Source organism: Pan troglodytes, chromosome X, assembly GCF_028858775.2.
Source record: "Pan troglodytes isolate AG18354 chromosome X, NHGRI_mPanTro3-v2.0_pri, whole genome shotgun sequence".
In the NCBI taxonomy this organism is placed as follows: Eukaryota; Metazoa; Chordata; class Mammalia; order Primates; family Hominidae; genus Pan; species Pan troglodytes.
This window is the reverse complement of record NC_072421.2, coordinates 131,217,179-131,241,268: the sequence shown is the minus strand read 5'-3', so window position 1 is coordinate 131,241,268 and position 24,090 is coordinate 131,217,179. Positions and strand designations below refer to the sequence as shown.

Here is a 24,090-nt window from a genome sequence, read left to right as displayed (position 1 = left end):
ACCTCCTGGGCTCAAGCAGTTCCCCTGCCTCAGCCTCCTGTGTAGCTGGGACCCCAGGCATGCGCCACCAACCCTGGCTAATTTTTTGATGTTTTGTAGAGACAGAGTCTCACTATGTTGTCCAGAGACTGGTCTCAAACTCCTGGGCTCAAGTGATCCTCCTGCCTTGGCCTCCCAAAGTGCTGGGATTACTGGCCTGCGGCACTGCACCCAACTGTGATTGTTTTATAGTACAATACAGGCAGCTCTTGTGGCTGAGTCACTGCTTTATGCAGAAAGATTTCTTAAGCCAGGCACCCTGCATGTATGCTCTTACATGCAGGGTATCTGGCATTTCGTATACAGAACTGTTATTTGTATGTCCTTTATATATTTGAATCTTAATAAATAATGTCCCTTTTAAAAACAAATCCAGTTAAGCTTTGAATAAAAAAGATGTTTCTCTAATTCATTTCTTCGACTTTGCACTAGGCTTTTAGGCTCTTCAGATAGTTGCTGAAGTCCCTAACAACTGCTGTAGACCAGAACTAAGGTGGTAGCTAAGCCTCAGAATTTAGCTGGTTTGGTGCAAATAGGTACCAAGTAATATTTTATTTAGGCCTACATAGATTAGATGACCTGCCTTCTAGATCACACTGGTATTATAGTATTTTTTCCAGTTTATTGAGGTGTAGTTGACATACAAAAAGCTGTACATATTTAATGTGTGCAATTTGATGAATTTGGAGATAAGTATATACCCTTGAAGCCTTCATCATAATCAGTGCCATAAACATATCCATCTTCTCCAAGAGTTTCCTCCCATCCTCTTAATTTATTATTTTCTTTGTGATAAGAACACTTGACATAAGATCTATGCTCTTGGCAAAATTTTAAATATATACAGTATCGTTGACTATAGACACTATTCTGTATGGTAAATCTCTAGGACTTCATCTTGTGTAACTGAAACTTTGTACCAATTGAATGATGATACCTCTCTGTTTTGCCCTCACCCAGGCTCTGAAAACCACCATTCCTCTCTCTGCTTTGATGAGTTTGACTATTTAAGATTCTTCAGATAAGTAGTATCATGTAGTATTTGTCCTTCTGTGTCTAGCTTATTTCATTTAGCATAATGTTCTCCAGGTTTATCCATGTTTTTGCAATCAGCAGGATGTTCTTCTTTTAAAAGGCTGAGTAATATTCCATTGTGTGTACATGTGAGTGTGCATGTGCATGTGTGTGTGCATATGTGCGTGTAACATTTTCTTTTCTTTCTTTCTTCTTTCTTTTTTTTTTTTTTTGAGACAGTGTCTTGCTCTGTCACCCAGGCTGGAGTGCAGTGGCTCAATCTCGGCTCACTGCAGCCTCTGCCTCCCGGGTTCCAGTGATTCTCCTGCCTCAACCTCCTGGGTAGCTGGGATTACAGGTGCACGCCACCACACCTGGCTAGTTTTTTTGTATTTTTAGTAGAGACGGGGTTTCACCATGTTGGTCAGGCTGGTCTTGAACTCCTGACCTCAGGTGATCCACCCACCTTGGCCTCCGAAAGTGTTGGGATTACAGGTGTGAGCCACTGCGCCCGGCTGTAACATTTTCTTTGTCCATTCATCTGTCAAGGGACACTTGGGTTGTTATCTGTGTCTTGGCTATTATGAATAATGCTGCAATGAACATGGGAGTGTGGGTATCTCTTTTTCTACTGCCTCCCTCCATTTTAGATGTCAGTAGAACTGGCTCTTTATCCAAAAATTAAGGAGGGGAGAAGGGGGTACAGTGGGGTATGAAGGAGGAGAGACGTCATAGGTAGTGTTCAGGTATGTATATACTCTAGTTTTGGATACATGACAATAATTTTCTTTTTAAGCAAAGGCAATGTCAAAAAGAGGTTGCAAAGACCTGCTGGAAAAAGGAGAAAAGTTTTGCTTCATGAAAAGGTCCATGGAGTCAATCTTTACTTACTCTCGAGTTCTTCCTGGAGAGTGAATTCTTTACTTTAGGCGCTCGATGCTCAGTAAATTGTGAAACTCTTCCCCCTCTGCATGTAGGCATTAGAGACTTTTGGAGATGCATCCAGAATTTATCAAACTCCTCAGCAATCAAATAATAATGATAAATTACATGGTTGCTTTAGTGCCTCGATGGCCTTTTAAGACAACTGGAGGAAACAGAGACTAACGTGCCCAGCTAGACCAGGAACTTCATTAGAGCAACACGGCTATTTTCCTACCAGCTGACTTATTTTGTCAGGTTATAACCTTAATCCTGGAGATTTACCCCCCCCCACCCCGCCACCCTATTCTCTCACACAGACTCCCTAACACACACGTACATACAACTCAGTTCTAATGTGGATGCAAAAATCATTTTATAATGTTTATAGAATATAAGAGCAGTTGGCTGAAGGTGAAACATTCCTTCTTTTGGGCAGGCTCAGGGGAAAGCTGCATGGTTGAACTTTGCTTGTGTGCCACCCCTGCCCACCTGCCATTGAATTTGGCTGGAGTCCCTGTGGTGGTGGTTACCTTCCTGTTAAGTCTTCGCCTGCTTCCGGAGCCCATTGAGTACACCTGAGCAGCTCTCTTCCCCTGAGTTAATTATGCCAGCCTTCAAGAGTCCCCTGGCCTTCATCCTCCCTGTGTTTCATGTGTTGGAATACCCTGCAGGAAACTGAGTCCTAAGAAACTGTCAAGATCTTGGCCCTTGAGCCTTGTTTCTGCCAGTAGCCCTTTGAACGAACTGCGACTCAAGGGAGAGCCTGGCCTTTTTGCAAAGGCTAGCTTTCCAATTAAATAGCAGAGTTTTATGGTTAGAGTTGAGAGCTCTGAGATTTCATACCTGTATCAGTAATCCCTAGGAAATGCACAATATTGACCTTTTTCACTTATTTTCTTATAATTTCCATTTCATCATGACTCTAAGGCAACACGGTTAATGCATTTCTGGGGAATTGTTGTTGGTAAGTAGTTGGAATCATTCAGATTTTTGCATTGTTCATCACATCTTACCCAAGTTGTAGAGTTATTTTCCTGAAATATTTAGTAGACCCAGTGTAGCCAAACAGCTGAGGTATTAAGTTTACTTAGAGTCAAACCAAAAGGAAAAGAAAAAAGAAAAATAGACAAACTACCTATATCTGGAAGCATTGTGACATAGTAATTTAGTAGGTAAGCTCTGGATTCAAACTGCTTATATTCAAATCTTGGCTGTTCTACTTACTGTCTGTATAAGTTTTCTAAGTTACTTCTCTGTGCCTCAGTTTTCTTATCTGTAAAATGAAAACAATACCATACTCACCTCATAGGGTGGTTCTGATAATTACATAAATTAATTCACATAAAACGCTTGAAACACTGCCTGGCAGATGGTAAATGCTCCAAGGATGCTAGTTCTTATTATACCTAAAGCTAATCTTGAAGTGCTCTGCAATATTTGCCCTTGAAGAAGATGGACATAATGGAAAAAATATTGGACAAATAGGAGTTCTGTGTTTCGTTGCTGCCACCATCTACTACATAGCTATATGATTTGGAGCCAGTCTTAGTTTCAGTTACCTCGTCTGTGAAATTGGGATAATAATGTTTCCCTTAGCGACTGTTCAAACACATGCATGCACGAGTACACATACACACATGCTCACATTCAATGATAGAGAAAGAGAAAATTAAGTTAGATCACAGATTTTTAAAATCTGAAATTACATGAGGCATTTTGCAGATATGGTGATCTGTTGCCATGTATACTATGTATACTTAAGCTATAAAAGAGTCCCAGAACAAAATAGATTAATACTTTTATAACTATATGGTATTTTATGGTTTTCAAATGAGATAGGCCATCTTGTATTTATCACAGCTGGCTATAGCTGGCTATTGCAAGCCTTTAGGACCCAGGGATAAGTTGTTTGCATATTTTATTCACAGTCTAGCAGAGTGTACACTCAGTAAATATTAAATGGAAAAAATGTATTTACACAAGTGCAATCAATCTAATGAGACAGCAAAGATGCCTCAAAAATGGTCTTTAAGTAGTTTTTCAGCAAGTGGTTAATGTTGCTGACTTTACCTAATGTCAGGGGCCTGTGATAATTTAGGTCCCAAACAAGTTGAAATTTGTATTGGACACATCTTTAGAGACTGTGGTATGAGTCACCAAGGGAAGCAATAGCCCAAGCCTTTGGGGCTTGGGATTGCTTATCTCAGATCTACCTTATCATTAACAAGAGAGTAGGCGGTGAGTCTTATGGCTCTCTATCTGTAAAGAGTCAAAAGAAAATTGTTACAATGAGTGCTCAGTTAGTACTTTTTAAGTATATGAATGACTAAGGCTTTGGGAGGGGGTATGTGTATAAATGTTAAGCCAATTCAGATATGATACTTCTCATTAATGATGGAAAGGAGGGCTGGAATGCACCTTCCAATAACAACGGGGAAGAGGAGTCTGTTGCTTTTGTAATCACTGAAGATTTGGCTGTAAAGCACTTGCAGAAATAAAAAGTGCTATGGAAATCTTTAATAACAGTTACAGACACAGTGCTCTCAATAACAATGGTTGCATACACTACTGGCAATTGACCTTTCTTAGGATATTAATTTAGTGTCTGAGTGGTTTAAGAGGGAAAGAAGAGCATATAAGAGCAAGGCTATGTAAAATGCACACATTAATTGTCCTAATAATAACACAAAACGTCCCCTAGATGTTTGGCTCTTTCTTTTCAATGACTACAGGATATTGAAAAGAAATACAGGTTTTTTATTAGATAAAGGCACTACCAGAGTGGTTGCATTTAAACCTTTAAATGCAGCTATTCCTTTTTTAAGGTGCAGAATCTTTCATTCAATACTTACTCAAAAGCCTATTTTTATTTTCCTAAGCTATGGTTAGTAACAGTAAGTGCTTGAGAGAAGAAACTCCTTAGCCTTGATTTGTGGAATTATGGTGATATGCTATTTAAAAATTCACAAGTTGAGAAAACAATAGCCAGATGTAGAATATATGTTAGTGATTTTTTTTGGTCTAGCTAAGATATAATCCAGTCTTCACATGGCTGTTTGGAGTAATCCATGTCCTCTCCTCATAAACTCTTTGGAGAATGACCTTTTTTAAAAAAGAAAAGTTTTTAGTTAAATAGAATGATTTGTGAGTCCTGGGAGCCTTTTAACTACTCAGTATGTGGATTATTGGAAGAACTGTAGTAGAACTTTACTTCTTTGGGTACCATCAGGCTTTCTTTTGTAAAGAATGAACTAAAAAATCTAAGAGTGTGATCCTGATACTTCTTCGTAGGTGTCATTTCTTAGCCGTGAGAATGTTGAATAAGTAAGACTATTTTCCAATCAACCAAGAATTAGCTGATCCAAATGAAATCCTGGGAGACAGAGAAGAATGAAAAAAGGCTAAGGATCATGACTTATAACAGAAATAACTCATCGAGATGACAGCACAAAAAATACTGATCCCCAAGATTCTGTTACAAGATCCAGAGTTATTCTTGGTGTGTCCACAGTAAAACGGGTTTCTAAACCCCAGTGGCTTTTACAAGACAAACTGTTCTTAAAGTTTTATCTATTTAAGAAACAAGTTTTCATGTGGGATTCTCGTACGCTGTTCTGTTTAGCTACTTTCCTGCTTTTTCAAGGGTGTCTTTTTCCTGAACCCAGTCTGAAACCAGACACATTCTGAGCGATGATGAAGGTAGCCTTATTAGCAACTCCCTAATTTTAACATTGTTACATTTGACTCACATTTTTAAGATGTGGAAAAAGGTAAAAAGATGGAAGATTTTGGAAGGGTCATATACATGGATTCAACCAAGGGCATTTTTTCTAATTTCAGCTTTTATTTTAGATTCAGGAGATACATGTGCAGGCTTGTTATATAGATATATTGTGTAATGCTGAGGTTTGGGGTATGATTGATCTCATCACCTACGTATGAAGCATAGTATCCAGTAGTTAATTTTTAAACCCCCACCCCTGTAGTTCCCAGTTTCTATTCTTACCATCTTTATTTCCATGAGTACCCCATGTTTAGCTCCCACTTATAATTGAGAACATGTGGTATTTGGTTTTCTGTTCCTGCATTAGTTTGCTTAGGATAATGACCTTCAGTTGCATCCATGTTGCTGCAAAGGAAATGATTTCATTCTTTTCTATGGCTGTGTAGTATTCCATGGTATATATCTACCACATTTTCTTTATCCAGTCCACCATTGATGGGCACCTAGGTTGGTTCCATGTCTTTGCTATTGTGAATAGCACTGTGATGAACATGTGAGTGTATGTGTCTTTTTGGTAGAATGATTTATTTTCCTTTGGGTATATTCCCAGTAATGAGATTACTAGGTTGAATGGTAGTTCAACTCTTAGTTCTTTGAGAAATCTCCAAACTGCTTTCCACAGTGTCTGAACTAATTTACATTCCCACCAACAGTGCATAGGCATTCCCTTTTCTCTGCATCCTCACCAACATCTGTTGTTTTTTGACTTTTTTTTTTTTTGGAAACTGATGTTTATTTTTTGTCAGCCTTATTTCCATGTTGCTTAAGAGCTGATATAAGAACAGCTTAAGACTAACCAGTGGTTGCTCCTACCCATTCAGTGGCCTGAGCAGTGGAAGCGGCAGACCAGTCTTCCGTGGCAGGCTGAGCACTCCAGTCTTCAGTAGGGAACTGCTGAATAGGCACAGAGGGCACCTGCACGCCTTCAGACCAGTCTGTCACCTCAGGCTGAGTAGCAGTGAACTCAGGAGCTGGAGCAGTCCATTCACTTTGAAATTCCTCCTTCATCACAGCCTTTTCAGCAGCAGTCTGCTATTCTTTTTCAGTCTCTTCAGGATCTCTGTAGAAGTAGAGATCAGGCATGACCTCCCACAGGCGTTTGCAGGAAATGGTACCATGCGTGTGCAGAACTTCCCGAGCCAGCATCCACCACATCAAACCCACTGAGTGAGCTCTCTTGTTGTTGCATGGGATGGTAATGTTCACATAGCACAGAGGAGAATCTGTGTGACACAGAGCAATGGTGGGAAGATTAACATAAGATGCCTCTGTGAGAGGCTGGTGGTCAGCCCTGGGGTCAGTAACCACAAGAAGCTGCGGCTCCTGAAAGGCTGCCTGGATCTGGTTAGTGAAGATTCCAGGAGTGAAGCGGCCAGCAATTGGAGTGGCTCCCATGGCAGCAGCAAACTTTAGCACGGCCCTCTGGCCAGTATTCCTGGAGGATATGACACTGACATCAGCAGGGTTTTCAATGGCAACAATGGTACGAGCTGCCAGCAGAAGATTCTCCCAGGTCCTCTTCAGATTTAGGATGTAGATGCCATCACTTTTCCTTTTATAGATGTACTGGTTCATTTGGAAGTCAAGGCTGGTGCCACCTAAGTGGGTTCCTGCTGCAAGGAACTTAAGGACACCCTTCTATTTCATTTGCAGGACATCAAGGGCTCCGGACGTTGTGAAAGTTTTCCTCTGAGTTAGGACAGGAATCCCGAAAAACGCTGTATGGACCCCTCTGTGGGCAGGGCGGAAAGGCTGTTGTTTTTTGACTTTTTAATAATAGTCATTCTGACTGGTGTGAGATGGTATCTCATCGAAGTTTTGATTTGCATTTATCTGATGATTAGTGATGTGGAGCATTTTTTTTCGTATGTTTGTTGGCTACTTTTATGTCTTCTTTTGAGAAGTGTGTGTTCATGTATTTTGCCCATGTTTTAACGGGGTTGTCTTTTGCTTGTTCAAATGTTTAAGGTCCTAATAGATTCTGGATATTAGACCTTTGTTGATGCATAGTTTGCGAATATTTTCTCCTACTCTGTAGGTTGTCTGTTCACTCTGCTGACAGTTTCTTTTGCTTTGCAGAAGCTCTTTAGTTTAATTAGGTCCCACTTGTCAATTTTTGTTTTTGCTGCAATGGCTTTTGAGGACTTACTCATAAATTCTTTCCCAAGGCCAGTGTCCAGAATGTCAAGCAAGAGCTTTGACCACTGCTAGGGAAGACAGTGTTGAACTGCTAATGAGTCCCTGACAAGGTGTTTGCCATTTATAAACATAAACATTTCTATAGTTGCTACTCATACTTGTGAGAAAACATTGTTGAAATGGTATTTTTTCTTTAAGTGGTAGGCATAGCTCCTCTCCCTCCTTCTCCTTATTTATTTACCTACCTATTTGTTTTTATCCTACTTTGTCCCCAGAGGAATTTAAAGTGCTCTACAAATATGTGCATAATAAATGTAAGATGCAATGCAACTGAAATACATAGGAACTATCAGGCAAAGGGGAATGTAAGATGGAGCCAGGTGTAAGATTATGACACAAAGTACATAATGAAGTTTATTATGCTTGATAGAAGCAGACCATAAATTTGGCCCTAAGCGTTCTAGTAATAAATGTGAAGAGGGAAAAATGATGAGTTACCCAAATTATGGTGTCCAGAAGGTTAAAATAAACTAGTTGTTCAGGAAAGCTAATGGTGGGTAAACGAGAAGAGCTAGTTGGGCTAATGAGTTGGTCAATTGTTGCAGACTCATACATTTTCTAGTAGTTAGAGCTATTCACTTCTCATTTCTGAGGACCCTTTGACTGAATTATTTTAATTGTTCTCTCTGATCTATAATAGCCTTTAGGGAAATATCTGTATCTATCTATCTCTCCATCTATCTATCAAATGATATATGTAATAGCCTGTGAAAAGCATATATTTCTTCTTTCTTTCACTCATTCTTCTGTTCCTCATTGATGTACATTGTATTTAGAAGCCTAGTGTGTGAAATTTAAAAAGCAAGACTGTATATATTTACAGGCTGGTCATGGATCTGCACAAATAAATTGCTTATATTTAATAGCAACTTATTTCTAAGCTTTGTCCATTCTAGTTAAATTAATGTGAAACATAAAATGCCAGAAAAATCTGACAGAAATTGGAGCAACACTTTTAGTGTCTTCTCTATTATTTAGTTTTTAAAATGTGAGGCTTTTCTTAGCTTGCAGTTTCTATGTAGCTGATTTCTAAAAAATCATTTAGTATTTAAAAATAACATTGAAATGTGTTACCTATTTGGCTGTTTGGGTCCATTAACCTTTTCCAGTGGTTTTTTTCAATTAAAATTACATTGATGCCATATGGCATCTATTGTATGTGAAAACTCCCTAACTCATGAAAGAAATGTCAAAGTAGATTGAGGGGGAAAAAGAGGGAGTGATTTAACACTCTTCAGTGGTTCTAGTCACTAATTCCATCAAGGGCTAATTTCCAAGGTCTAGTTTTTAAAAAAAAAAATTTAAAAGATTAATAGACCTTATTTGTTTAGAACAGTTTTGGATTTAAAGAAAAATAGAGCAGTTAGTACAGAGTTTCTGTGTACTCCCTCTTCCCTGCACAGGACTTATTCTATTATTAACATTATTAGCATTAGTTTGGTACATTTGTTATGATTAATGAACCAATATTGATACATTATTATTAACCAAAGCCCATATGTTTACATTAAGGTTCATTCTTTGTATTGCACGGTTCTATAATTTTTTACAAATGCATAATGTCTTGTATCTTTCATTACAATATTATACAGCATAGTTTCACCACCCTAAAATCCCATGCTTCACTTACTTTCCCATGTTCTCTCCCCTCTCAAATCCCTGACAACCATTGATCTTTTTAGTGTCTCTATAGTTTTGCCTTTTCCAGAATGTCATATGGTTGGAATCATATCGTATGTAGCCTTTCAGACTAGCTTCTTTCACTTAGCAATAGACATTTAGAGTTCCTTCATGTCTGTTTGTGTCTTAATCTCTCATTTCTTTTTATTACTGAATAGTATTCCAGTGTATAGATGTACCACAGCTTATTTATCATATTGAAGGACATCTTGCTTGCTTCCAGTTTTGGTGATTATAAATAAAACTGCTATAAGCACTAGGTTTTGCTGTAGACATGAGTTTTCAAATAAATTGGGTAACCACCAAGGGACACAGCTGCTGGATCACATGGTAAGAGTATGTTTACTTTTGTAAGAAACTGCCAAGCTGCTTTATAAAGTGGCTGTACCATTTGTATTAACATTCCCTCCAGCAATGCATGAGAGTGCCTGTTGCTCTGCCTCTTTGCCATCATTTGGTGTTGTTAGTGTTATGAATTTTAACCATTCTAATGGCTTTGTGATGGTATCTCATTGTTATTTTAATTTGCAGTTCCCTAATAACATATGATATTGAATATCTTTTTCTAGTTTTTTTTCCCCATCTGTATATCTTCTTTGGTGAGATGTCTGTTCAGATCTTCTGCCCATTTTTTAATTGGGTTGTTTTCTTACTGTTGAATTGCAAGTGTTCTTTGAGTGTTTTGGATACAAGGCCTTTATCAGACATGTGTTTTGCAAATATTTTCTCTTAGTCTGTGGCTTGTCTTTTCATTTTCTTGACATATGCTTTACTCTTCATTCTCTTAACATTGCAGAATGGATGTTTTTCTGCTTAGTGCCTGATAAGTCTGACTAATCAATTTTCAACTTCATAGATTGTGCTTTTACTGTTATATCTAAAAACTTACTGCTAAACTTAAGGTCAGTCACCAAGAACTCCCACTTTACATTCTATAAGTTTTATAGTTTTGCATTTTATGTTTATGTCTATGATATATTTGACTTAATTTTATGAAAGGTGAAAAGTCTATATCTAGATTCATTTTTTGCATGTGGATGTCCAATTGTTTCAGCACTATTTGTTGCAAAGATTATTCTTTCTCCATTCAATTGTCTCTGCTCTTTTGTCAAAGATCAGTTGATTATTGTATTTGTGTGGGTCTATTTCTGGGCTCTGTATTTTGTTCCATGGATCTGTTTTTCAATTCTTTCACCAATACCAAGCTGTCTTTATTACTGTACCTTGATGGGAATTCTTGAATTCAGGTCATGCCAGTCCTCCAACTTTGTTCTTTTGCAGTGCTGTTACAGCCATTTTGAGTCTTTTATGTTTCCATATAAACTTTACTATTGATGTCCACAAAATAAGTTGCAGGGATTTTGATTGGGATTCATTGAATTTATAGATCATGTTGGAAAGAATTGAAAACTTAATAATATTGAGTCTTTCTATCCATAAACATGGAGTATCTCTTCATTTATTAAGATATTTTTTATTTCTTTTACCAGAGTTTTGTAGTTTTCCCAATCTGTACACCTTTTATTTCCTTTTATTGTCTCATTGCAGTAGCTAGTACTTTAAGTATAATGTTGAATAGGAGTGCTGAAACAGGGACATTCTTGCCTCGTTCCTGATGTTAAGGGGAAAGCATGCAGTTGCTCACCGTTAAGCATGATGCTAGCTGTAAAATTTTTTGTGGGCGTTCTTTATCAAGTGAAGAAAGTTATCCTCTGTTTCTAGTTTGCTGAGAGATTTTATCATGAATGATGTAGGATATTGGCAGGAAAAACAGCAAATGTTTTTCCTGCATTTACTCATATGATCATATGATTTTTCTTATTTAGGCTGTTGATGTGATGGATTACATTAACTGATTTTTTCCCTAGTTTTCTTTATTTTTTAATTTTATTTTAAGTTTCAGGGTACATGTGAAGGATGTGTAGGTTTGTTATATAGGTAAACGTGTGCCATGGTGATTTACTGTGCTTAGCAACCCATCACCTAGGTATTAAGCTCAGCATGCATTAGCTATTTTTCCTAATGTTCTCCCTCCCTCCCTGCCTCAACAAGCCCCAGTGTGTGTTGTTTACCCCCATGTGTCCATGTGTTCTCATTGTTCAATTCCCACTTACAAATGAGAACATGCGGTGTTAGGTTTTCTGTTCCTGCATTAATTTACTGAGGATAACAGCTTCCAGCTCCATTCATGTTCCTGGAAAGGACATGATCTTGTTCATTTTTATGGCTGCATAGTATTCCAAGATGTGTATGTACCACATTTTCTTTATGCATTCTATCACTGATGGCCATTTGGGTTGATTCCATGTCTTTGCTCTTGTGAATAGTGCTGCAGTGAACATACATGTGCATGTATCTTTATAATAGAATGATTTATATTCCTTTGGGTGTATACCAAGTATTAGGATTGCTGGGTCAAATAGTATTTCTGCCCCTAGGTCTTTGAGGAATCACCACACTGTCGTCCACAATGGTTGAACTAATTTACATTCTCACCAACAGTGTAAATGCCTTCCTGTTTCTCCACAGCCTCACCAGCAACTGTTGTTTCTTGACTTTTTAATAATTGCCATTCTGACTGGTGTGAGATGGTGTCTCATTGTGGTTTTGATTTGCATTTCTCTAATGATCAGTAATCTTGAGCTATTTTTTCATATGTGTTTTGGCTGCATAAAAGTGCGCAAAGGACATAAACAGAAACTTCATGTGATATGACCAATTTTACCACAGATCCTGGCATGTACCTTGCAGTTACTTCATAAATATTACTTTTCTTCCTTCCGTTAAGGTACCTAAGCTTGAAAACAAGGACCATTTTTTATTCTAACCCATTGTGAGGCATTTATACCAGGAACACAAAAAGTTCTTAAGTATTTGCCATTCTTACAGTGCTGGAAAAATTGCCTTGAAAAAAAATAACCTGCTTCTATAAGGACTGCCTTACCCTAAAGGGCTTGAAAGAGATTCCATGGTTCATTTATTCCTCTCTTCTTCCAAACACAAGTATATTCTCCTTTTTTTAAATACCCAGCTACTACTGAAAAGGCCCATAAAAACACATTTCTTCCTGTCTGAGTCTGAATACAGGAACATCAGTATCAAATACTAAAGACAGTCATTTTGCTACAGTGATAGGCTATATGTCCTGGGGGGTAGTAGAAGTTATTGAACCATTTAAAGAGAGGTGATAGCCTGATTGTACACTTCACCATCAAGCCACATCTGGAGAATTGTATCCCTTTTTGAACACCATAATTTAAGGAGGACATTGACAACACTGGAGCATGTCCAAAGGGTGGTGACCAGAATGATAATGGGGCATCTAGATATCTAGAAACCTTGCTATATTAGGACATGTATTAACCCGAATTTATTAAGTCTATTTGCCTGCACCACTTATTTTTCTTTATGTTGTAAAAAATTAGAATATTTTCTATCCAATGCCAAAATGTTCATGATAGCTCTGATTTTACATTGTTTGTTCAAATTTTTCCTGGATATATCCCTTGATTTCTTCCCAGGAAAGAGGCAGAGGGAAACCTCCCCTAGTTGAAGTGTACATTATTATCTGACCAAAAAAATCAGTGAGCTGAACTTTTTTGCAGTAATTCTAGCCCTTGATTTCATTTCATGAAACCTTAAGTTGCCAAGAAAAGCTGAGCATTGCTTTTCGCCTAGTGTTGGTTTCTATAAGTCTCCCAGGAGCCTTTAGTTGACCAGTTATGGCTTGGTTTGTTGTCCTGTGATACAGAAGTAAGTGGGTTGGGCAAAGCCCAGAGATGTGCTAAGTGGATTCTGAGCTGTGGAAGTTGGAGCAGGGAGCACATATGAGCTTGAGGTTCAAAGTAAACCCCTAGCCCTTTTCCCCTGCAACATGCATTGTGATTATTCTTTCTGCAGAAGAGTTCATGATCTTTTATAATTTTCTTTTTCTATTGATTTAGGAGTGCTAGTAACAGAAACTTTTAAAAATGTTATGACAGTACAGTCAATGGAATCTTGCTGTTGTACATCTTGCACATTGGAGAATGAATGCACTGTACTTGAGATAAAGCTTGCCTTGTATAGAATTCATTTTAGGGATGCTTGGATGATTGAGATCTACAGGAGTGGCATATCCACAGCAGTCTTTTCCCTTCTCTTCATTCTGCACAAAGGCAAAGGTGAAAGGTGTGACTCTGCTTTGTTGGTCTTTGGGTTGCAATTTCTTCTAGTATGTTTCCATTTGAAGATGGGAAGCCAATGGGAAAATAATGAGTTTAAAATAGAACTGTACTTTCTGCAAAGGTTTTTGAGACTATATGTATTGGCTGTAGGTCGAAGGCAGCAAGAGTGTAACTGTTATGGAAGACACTAGTTTGTGCTGATTGCTTCTACTTTCCTGTGTGACCACGGGAAAATGCTTTAACTCTACTGAGCCTCAATTTTGTCGCATATAAAATGGGAGTTGTAATACCAAACTTAAAAGATTGTTGTAAAAAGTAGATGCCATAATATACTTGAGAATATTTTGTAAACTCTAAACCATATAGCTTGTGAATACTTCTGAAACAAGGATGGTTTATCATTTATCTCCATCTACCCAGCACTTATGTGCCTCTAGCACCTAGTACAGAGTCTGATATATAACAAGTGATTGCTAGCTGAAATTAAAATGAATGAATAGTTTCAAATCTCCAAATTTCTGATGATTTTAACGAATTTGTTGACTGGTCCTCTGTATTGGGCTAGATAATCTCTTGGCCTCATCCAGCTTTTAGAAAACAAGGATTGAGACTAAAGTAGCATGTGGAGTTTGGAGAGTTGTTATAAGATAGAGCAACTTTCTAGGAATTGCTTAATGTTCTAAACAAACAAACAAACAAACAAAAAACCAAATGAACATTCAACAACTTACAGAAAGGCAGATTTTTTTTCCCCAGGGACACACAGCTGCAAAGTAATCAGTGCAAGCTAGTGTCCCTCAGAGACTGTTACACTCTCACTGCCCTCAGTACACATATACTCAAAAACCTTTTGTAGGAAGTTAAGTTTTGTTTTAAACTCATTATTTTCTCAAGTGAGCTTGGAAACCCAATAGAACTACACTGGCAATTGTTCAACATTGCTGGGCATGTCATAAGCCCAAGGGAAGAATCTAGGGAGCGTGTTCTACCCTGGGAGGGATCTGGGGCAGATGGTGGTAGCACAACCTAGAGCTCACTTCTGCCACAGATGACTGAAATGTTGGACTAAGTGATCCCAAGGAACTGTTGGAGTATGGTCTCTCTAGTAGTCTAAAAGTGGTAATAATTCGATTTTTCAAGGCTCATGAACTGGCACCATTTGGAGTACATCTGTCATGGACCTTTGCACTTTGGAAGGAAATGGAAGGAAGGACTAAGTTAATTTTAAGTGTCTCAGGAAACTTGGCTATTTTTGTTTTTAAACTCTGTCTTATTTCTTCAAAAGCCTATTGTGGTTGTTTTTCCTTCCCTCATGTAAATGTAGAACTCTGATTATTTGAAATAATTTGGGTCTGGGATGTTTCAGTTTGGAGAAAATGAGATGGTGACATTACTACTTTCTCTTTCAAACCAATGACACTGATTGGGCTTTATGCAAAGGGGTTGGGGCAGCAGATGTAATCATGAATTTGTGGTCTCTGTAGAGCAGATAAGGCTTCCAAGCCATGTGGAAGCTGAACTTAGCAAGGAAGCTTAGTAGTTATCCCTCCGGATGTTCAGCTTGCAAATACCAGAGGTGTTGTTTTCAATACCAAATGATAGATAAGTACATGGATTATTTTTCCACCCAGATACAAATGCATTGGATAAATTCCATTTCCAGGTCTGGCAATCTGTCAGAAAGCTCTCTTTAAAGTTATCAGGAGAAAATCTACCAAAATGATTAAATTCGTGATAGCTTTTATTCTTGGCTAGGAACTTGCCTCCCCTCCAGGGCTAAACAGGCTTAAATTGTTGTGTGAGTTTATACAATGCATGGTTTGTTGTCAAATATTTATCTCTGTCTAAAAATGAAATGTCCTGAAATACAATTTCTTTTTAACTGAATAAATCAGTGTGAGAAAGAGAAATAACTTCTCATTTAGCCAATTTTTAATCAATATTTTCATGAAAGGCCGAAATGTTAACCGAATCTTGGCTTTTGTCATTTGAAATATAATTTGTGTGTTTAAGAATTTATGTGCACATCAGAATCTGGACTTCATGTTCAGAAAGGAAAATTGATTTATAGGAGCAAATGACTGCAAGAGTAGAGGCAATGCCAGAAATGAATGAGAGTCAATTATTTAACGCAAATGGGACCTTAATCACCACAGCAATAGAGAAGTCTCAAATTCATTTTCACACTGGATTTTCATGCTTTAATTTGTACACATTTTTGTGTCTCTTTTTTTTTTTTTACAGAGGCCTTTGAAATTGTTGTTCGCCATGCCAAGAACTACACCAATGCCATGTTCAAGAACAACTACCCAAGCCTGACTCCACAAGCTTTTGAATTTGTGGGTGAATTTTTCACAGATGTGTCTCTCTACATCTTGGGTTCTGACATCAATGTAGATGACATGGTCAATGAATTGTTTGACAGCCTGTTTCCAGTCATCTATACCCAGCTAATGAACCCAGGCCTGCCTGATTCAGCCTTGGACATCAACGAGTGCCTCCGAGGAGCAAGACGTGACCTGAAAGTATTTGGGAATTTCCCCAAGCTTATTATGACCCAGGTTTCCAAGTCACTGCAAGTCACTAGGATCTTCCTTCAGGCTCTGAATCTTGGAATTGAAGTGATCAACACAACTGATCACCTGAAGTTCAGTAAGGACTGTGGCCGAATGCTCACCAGAATGTGGTACTGCTCTTACTGCCAGGGACTGATGATGGTTAAACCCTGTGGCGGTTACTGCAATGTGGTCATGCAAGGCTGTATGGCAGGTGTGGTGGAGATTGACAAGTACTGGAGAGAATACATTCTGTCCCTTGAAGAACTTGTGAATGGCATGTACAGAATCTATGACATGGAAAACGTACTGCTTGGTCTCTTTTCAACAATCCATGATTCTATCCAGTATGTCCAGAAGAATGCAGGAAAGCTGACCACCACTGTGAGTACCAGTCTACAGTTGTCAGAGGATTTGGGCCTTATTGGGGTGAGGTGGCCAGTAGCAGGTGCTGATGGAGAGAAATGAGAACAAAATTGGAAGGTGGGGAAGGGGTGATGATGGACTGAATGACCTCACAGAGTTAGGCAGCATATTAAGACCACAGGCTATGCAATCGTAAAGCCTGGCTCCACCTACTTCCTTACTGTGCGACGTTGGGAAGTCATTTTATCTTTATGAGTTCATTTTTCTGATTCATGAAATAGAAATAAAAAGAATATCGTCTTCATAGGGAATGACATTTGTTAAAGCACTTAGCACGTGTCTGGTACGTGGTAAGTCTTCGATAAATGTTGGCTATTATTAGCATTATTGTCAGTTATCATAATCCTCATTATTGATACACAATAGATGACAAGCCTGTGAAGTGGGAGCTATTATCTTCATTTTATAAATGAGGAAACTGAAGCTTAAGTGAAATTGCAACTTGCCTAAGAGCACCCACGTAAAGTTAGTGGAAGAGCCATGCTTCAGAAATTGACCAGGTCTCCCTTTAATTTGGTTATCACCAATTTTTCTGATTCTAATTTCCTCTTGGTGTTTTCAATCATGTATATCACATTAGCATTTTGAGTAGTGACTTCAAACACAAAAGACCCAGCTAGAGTTCACTAATTAAACCTCACAAGCACATAAGCAAGGCAAACAATCCATGTTCTCCAATGGTTTTGTTTATAGCCTTGATTATATCAGTCTAAGCCTGATGAAATTCGTGATGGAGGAAGGGAAGTTCTGTGAGTGAGGCAGCAGTTTCCTTGGTTTCAGTCAGATATTGTTAGTAACGGAATCTCGGGAGATACCAACTTCCAATATATAGCAGAACATGTAGCCAAGAGTTACCAGTCAGTTTCCCTAAGGTAGTATCTGATTCCTGAATGCTGCCAGCTTTGTAGAAGGAGGTGGCAGAATAGTATATTACACTACCATTGTTGAGCTTCCACTACATCTCAAGTGCTATGCTGGCTAGTTTACATAATATCATTTCATAGTAACCCATGAAATCAGTCTTAATAAACCTAAAAGCTGGGTTTTGTTTTATTTTTCTGTTTTAGAAATATTCTATTTCTGCTTTCTGCTAATTATTTTTCATTGATATACAATACGTGTACGTATTTTCAGGGGACATGTGATAGTTTAATACATTCATACAATTTGTAAAGGTAAAATCAATATAATTGGGATGTCTATCACCTAAATATTTGTCTTTATGCTAGAAACATTCAAATTCTTCTTTTCTAGCTACTTTGAAATATATGTGGCCAGGTGCTGTGGCTTAAGCCTGTAATCCCAACACTTTGGGATGCCTAGGCGGGAGGGTTATTTGAGGCTGGGAGTTCAAGACCAGTCTGGGCAACGTACAGACCCCATCTCTACCAATAAATAAATAAATAAATACAAAAAATTAGCCAGGCATGGTGGCATGCTACTGGGGGGACTGAAGTGGGAGGATCAACGCTGCAGTGAGCCATGATCACGTGACTGCACCCCAGCCTGGGCGAAAGAGTGAGACCCTGCCTCAAAAAAAACAAAAAAAAAAAACAAAAACAAAAAAAAAAACAAGAGAGAGAAAGAAATATATGATAGATTACTATACACTGTAGACACTCTACTGATCTATCAAACACTGAGTCTTATTTCTTCCTCAAAGCTAGTTAAGTCAGAGGAGCTGGGATTCAAACCCAGACTTTGTTGGCTTGGTTGATAGACACCCTTAGCATCTATACAGTGCAACTGCTGTGCACTCTGAACTATTGCCTATCCAAAATGTGGAGGGTGGATTAGGCTATTTCAGCTTGTCTTTAAACTCTAGGAGTAATTAGTTTCTTTGGTGAATTAAACTAGGAAAGAGGACAAAAATGATGCAACCCTCAGCATGGCTACTTACGGAGTTGCTGTAATTGCCCCATTCACAATGTTAGTCATTTAAAACACATTTCCTGTGAAAATATTTTATAGTAAAATGAACAAAAATGTCCTATCTAATTACGGTGTTCTTCAGTGGCTAATTATTCCCTTGACTGCTTCACAATTCAAGGCCAGGTTCTGGGGCCTTCTGCAAAAGTAAATTTTACAAAACTAGAAAAAGTAAATGCATTCATATGTTCATTCACCTAATACTGATTGAGAGCCCACTGTGTGTAAGACACAAAGAAAGCATGCCAGGGGCGTGGAAATGCTTTCAGTAAGAGGAAAATAAAGAGACAACATTAAAGACAGGGTGTAGGAGTGTTTAAAGGTTGCCTCTGATATTGGTCATTTCATAGCAACACAATTGATCTGGAAAACAAGTATCCTCCTGTGGTGCTTTTATTTATTTATTTATTTATTTATTTATTTATTTTTGAGACAGAGTCTCGCTCTGTCACCCAGGCTGGAGTGCAGTGGCGTAATCTCGGCTCACTGCAACCTCCACCTCCTACTTCTAATCAATTCTCCTGCCTCAGCCTCCTGAGAAGCTGGGATTGCAGGCGCATGCCACCATGCCTGGCTAATTCTGTATTTTTAGTAGAGATGGGATTTCACCACATTGGCCAGGCTAGTCTCAAACTCCTGACCTCAGGTGATCCACCCACCTAGGCCGCCCAAAGTGCTGAGACTACAGGCATGAGCCACCACGCCTGGCCATGTGGTGCTTTTAAACACATGAAAAAAGGAGGTGAGGAACTTGTAAAGAATTAAGTGCACTGTTTTGATCAGGCACTAGACATGAAGGTTCATTTAGGAAGCATTTATTAAACATCTGCTTTGTGTATGGCACTTTGCTAGGTGCTGGATATTCAAAACTACCCAAGACATAGTTCTTAAGTCTTGAAAAGGTCACAGTTTAGTTGGTAGACAGACGTGTAACTGAATACATTTCACCATAGTGAACACTTCACCATAATGTGAATGTTGAAAGGGCTGTGAGAGATTAGCTAGTCCAATCCCATTGATTTACAAAGGAAGAAATAAAGTTCAGGGAGGCTTACCCAAAGTTATATAATTAATGGAGGAACCAGAAGTAGAATCCAAGGTCTTCTGCTGCTACAATGTAATACTTTCCCCATAATACCAGTCTGTCCCCGCTTAGACCCCCCTAGACTTTTACTCTAAGAGCTCCATTAGGATTTTGCAAACATGTAGTGAACCTAAATTGGATAGCAATTTCTGGCTGCCAATCCTGCTACATTTTAGGTGCATGCACATGCGTGCAGGGGGAGTGCATTTCATGTCATTATCATTCAGGAAGAAAGGCTTTGGCTGTCAAGAGGTGCTCAGTGATGCAGGCCCTTTCTGTTTTGGCCATTAAGGGCCTGATTGCTCCCAGCTCCCAGCTGGTTATGAGAGTGTGAATTCTGCCATCCCCGGGGAATGCCTGAACTAAACCAGAAAACATATGTAAACTCTGCCTTGTTCATGTTTTATGATCACCAACTCTAAGTAATACGTACCAAATGGTGGGGGTAGGGGAATCACTGGCCAGATGTGATCCAACCCATACTCAGTACGGGTCAAAAAGGGACTGGGCATTTATGAGGGCGAGGGGGAGTCGGAGCTGCAGAACTCTATTCACATTAACAAACCCACAGAATGCCCCAAAGCAAAAGCTGGTTTAAAACTAAAGCTTTAATGAGATTCTCCAGTAGCACCCTAACCTTCCTGTTGCGATAAAATGTAAAACCCTGCCATTCAGTCCTGCTTGAGGTTCAGTTGTGGTGAGAGACTTCTTTAAAAATATCCTCTTCCTGAGCTCTGCTGGGATATCCTTTCGAGCTGGCTTTAAGCCATGACATGAGGTCTGCCACACAGAGACTTTGCCTAGTTGTTTTTGTGGCTGTCATCTACCCAGATTATGAAGATTGTTTTGGTCTTCTAAGTGAGTGTGGTACTGTTCGTTTTTTTAAGTGTGGCTTGTTGGTGCTTTAGTTTTCTCTAGCATAGTTCTCAATACTTCAGACTACCAAGTGAAGGCAGGCAGACAAATACTGGGGTGTTGTCGCTGGCAGCACCACTGGAGGTGGTAAAGGATCCTGTTCTCAAACTCGGCTCATCATCACAATCACCTGGGTTACTTGTTAGACACATTCCTGGAGTCCACCCCTGCAGAGATTCTAATACCAAAGGTGTGTGAAGAGATCAGATGATTTTGTTTCATTTTGTTCTCTTTTGTTTTTTGAGACAGGGTCTCACTCTGTCACCCGGGCTGGAGTGCAGTGGCTCGATCTTGGCTCACTGCAACCTCCACCTCCTGGGCCCAGGCGATTCTCATGCCTCGGCCTCCCGAGTAGCTAGGATTACAGGCGCGTGCCATAATACCTGTCTAATTTTTTGTATTTTTTTTGTAGAGACGGGGTTTCGCTATGTTGGCCAGGCTGGTCTCGAACTCCTGGCCTCAAGCAATCCACCTGCCTCAGCCTCCCGAAGTGCTAGGATTACAGGTGTGAGCCACCGTGCCCAAATTATTTTTTATTTAAGAAATGTCCCAGTTGATTCTGATGCTCCCTTGGGAGCAAATCCAGCCACCTCGTTTCGAAGATAAAGAAAATAAGCCCCAGAGGTTGGAAGTGAATGGCCTAAGTTCCACAGGCAATTAGTGGCAAAGCTAGGACCTTGAATTCTTCATCTATAAAATGGGGTCGAGATATGGCGATTAAATGCAGTGTTAGGTTCAGGAACATGGCAAGTATTCACTAAGTCCCAGTCCAGTACTCTTTCTTACTACAGTGATCTAAGTGCCAAATGAAAAATGAGTTTTTCTTAAACATATTTTTAGGTGCCAAGATATCTTAATGTTATTTTAGTCTAAACGAAGTAAATAAAAATAGTATGTGTGAGAATGTATGTGTGTGAATACATGTGTTGGGGGGAAGAGAGATGGAGGGAGGGGGAAAGAGAAGATTTGTGCTGAAAAGTCCAAGAAAGTATTAATGATGAGACTATAAATAGATCCGTTTTGCAAACTGAGATAAATATCTATACAAACTAGGATAAATATCTTGGCCCCAAGTGAGAATTGAATAGATCTTTAACAGTATTTGGGTGAAAGTATCACTGTTAAATTTATCAGTGCATTATTGAATTCCACATCTTATACCTTAAAGCAACTACAAATATGTACCATTTTGCAATACATATATTTTCAGTGTTGTTACACCCAAACTGCTGAGTGCCACAGCTTCTTTTTAAAATATGGCTGTTTTTATCCTGAAAACCATTTTGATTGCTGTTACCATATACCTATGTGTGGACTATATGCATAGCCATTGCCCATTTCATGTATAATTCATCCATTTACTAAATGATTAATAATTAGCATGTTGGATGTTTATCCCTCTCCTGGAAACTTTCCCAAAACTTTCTGTAATTTTGTTTACTTCCTTTAATCCCCAAGACATGTTTACTCACATGTCTTCACATGGTGGTTGGCACTTTTATTTTTCCACTTGTACACACATACATACTTTATTGATTCATCTCAGCATTTCTCAGAGTTAGTGCTTCCTCTCCCACAATTTCATTACCTTGGCTTGTTCTATGCTTCCTTGAATATTGTGTAGAATTGCAACCTTTTCTACCACCATTACTTCTCCCTTTCTTTTTTCGTTGTGATATTCATTTTAGCACTATCTGAAATAGGATTCGTTGCAGGAAGCATTTATTGAGCATCTAATAATGGAAGCACTAGCATAGCCACTGGGGATCAGAGGGAGTAGCTGGAAAGATGCACATGACTCTGTTGTGTTGCCCTCAGCGGTCACTTGGCTAGTAAGTGGCAGAACTAGTATTTAAAGCTGAACCTGTCTGACTCAAAAGCTCATGCTCTTAACCATTACTCTATATTGCTCTCTCAAGCAGTTCCATTCTCTTCAGCAGAATCTTTTTTCCCCAAACACAGACTAAGTAGGTTTTTATTATATTATTTAATATCCTGTATTACTCCCTACTGTTTTTCCAGCTGCACAATCAGTTTCTGAATTCATTCTCCCTCCTTGGAGACTTTTGCTCTAGTATTTCCCAATGAAGTACTAAAAGGCATGAGATTTACATCTTCCTAACACTTAAAGGAACAGTGTAGTTTCATGGAAAAGAAGGAATGTTTGTGCAGGTGATGGAAGGTCCAGTCACACAGTCAGATGACTTGGCCTAGAATCTATGTGAGCAGTGCCGGTGGTGAGAAAGAGGTTCTCTTCCACTTGCAAAGTTGGAAATCTGCCGATTGGACCAACAGATAGTTTTTAATGCATCTGCCTTTGATTCCGGACAGTAGAAGAACATCAGATCTCCAGTACGGAGTGTCCTTGGTATTTAATAATAGTAACATTGCCTACTGAGAACCTAACGTATCCAAATACATCCATTTCCTTTGCTAGGATTTCTGAGGTCAGTATTTATTTTTGTGTGCCAGGAAGCTCTGGAGAAGATTCTCTGTTGATCCTCAATAATAATTAACTCCATCAAACTCTTATATTTTGCTGTCAGTGTGAGTGACTGTAACTCGTCAGAATTTCCAAGATTAGCCTTACCTTCCTCTCCACTGTTGAAGGCTGAGGTTATTTCTCAGGTGTCAGAATGTCAGTGTTTTTCTCCTCATGCTATCACTTTGGACTTTCATTTTTCAGTCTCAGATAGAGATACCTTGTCTGAATTCATACAAGCTGTTTTCAGTACCAAGTGATTTGAAAGTGATAAAAAGAAGTAAATGGCTCACTACCTAATTAGTGTCTGCAGGTCAGCATCTAGAACAATGGTAAGCAACTTTACTTACACAAGGTTTATTTCTGGAAACACAAAAACTGTTTACAGGTTGCCATCATTTTTTCATTCACAATCAAAATAGCTTCAGTGATTTCCATGGAGAAAATACGTAGTTTTAAAACACACATTACCTATTTATTGCAAGAATACAAATGAAAAAATTGGCACCATGTTTTAGGCAATAAATGTTAACTTTATGGTAGGTTTCAAAAAGTGATTACATAAGGGGAGCTTTTTAAAAATGTTTCATCCTGAAATTATACGTATATTACAGGTCATATTAAGAAATTAGATGGGTTCTTCATAAATCTAGAATTGCTTGCCCTTGCCTTGGCATAATCGCCAGTTGCTTATATGTTCTGAATTTTTAGAGAGAAATTTTACATCCTTTCTGTGGTCAGTGGACTGATGTGGCAGGAACACATCCTCAAGAGCTGTGAAAGATCTGAGATTTTTACCCTGATTGCAAGCAAACAAGCTAGCCTACTGCAGTTTCATCGATGTTAGTTAATGGCATAAGACTCCTGAGTCAGAGATGAAGGACAGTTTATTG

At 38.8% G+C, this 24,090-nt stretch overlaps 2 protein-coding genes across 2 annotated transcripts in view; one reads left to right on the top strand and one right to left on the bottom strand.

Annotated features, from left to right (window-relative positions):
* Positions 1-24,090, top strand: part of GPC3 (glypican 3) — a 452,497-nt gene that overhangs the window by 212,491 nt on the left and 215,916 nt on the right. The window contains 1 exon segment of the mRNA NM_001135737.1: positions 16,051-16,745. Coding sequence (NP_001129209.1) covers positions 16,051-16,745 — 695 coding nt within the window.
* On the bottom strand, positions 6,794-7,336 carry LOC107972690 (small ribosomal subunit protein uS2-like). Its single transcript, XM_024353315.2, has one exon. The coding sequence runs from the start codon at positions 7,334-7,336 to the stop codon at positions 6,794-6,796; it is 543 nt and encodes a 180-aa protein (XP_024209083.2).

Bases quoted from the DNA above. Each gene is read 5' to 3' on its own strand.
- LOC107972690 (XM_024353315.2), bottom strand. From the start codon at position 7,336: ATGAACCAGTACATCTATAAAAGGAAAAGTGATGGCATCTACATCCTA.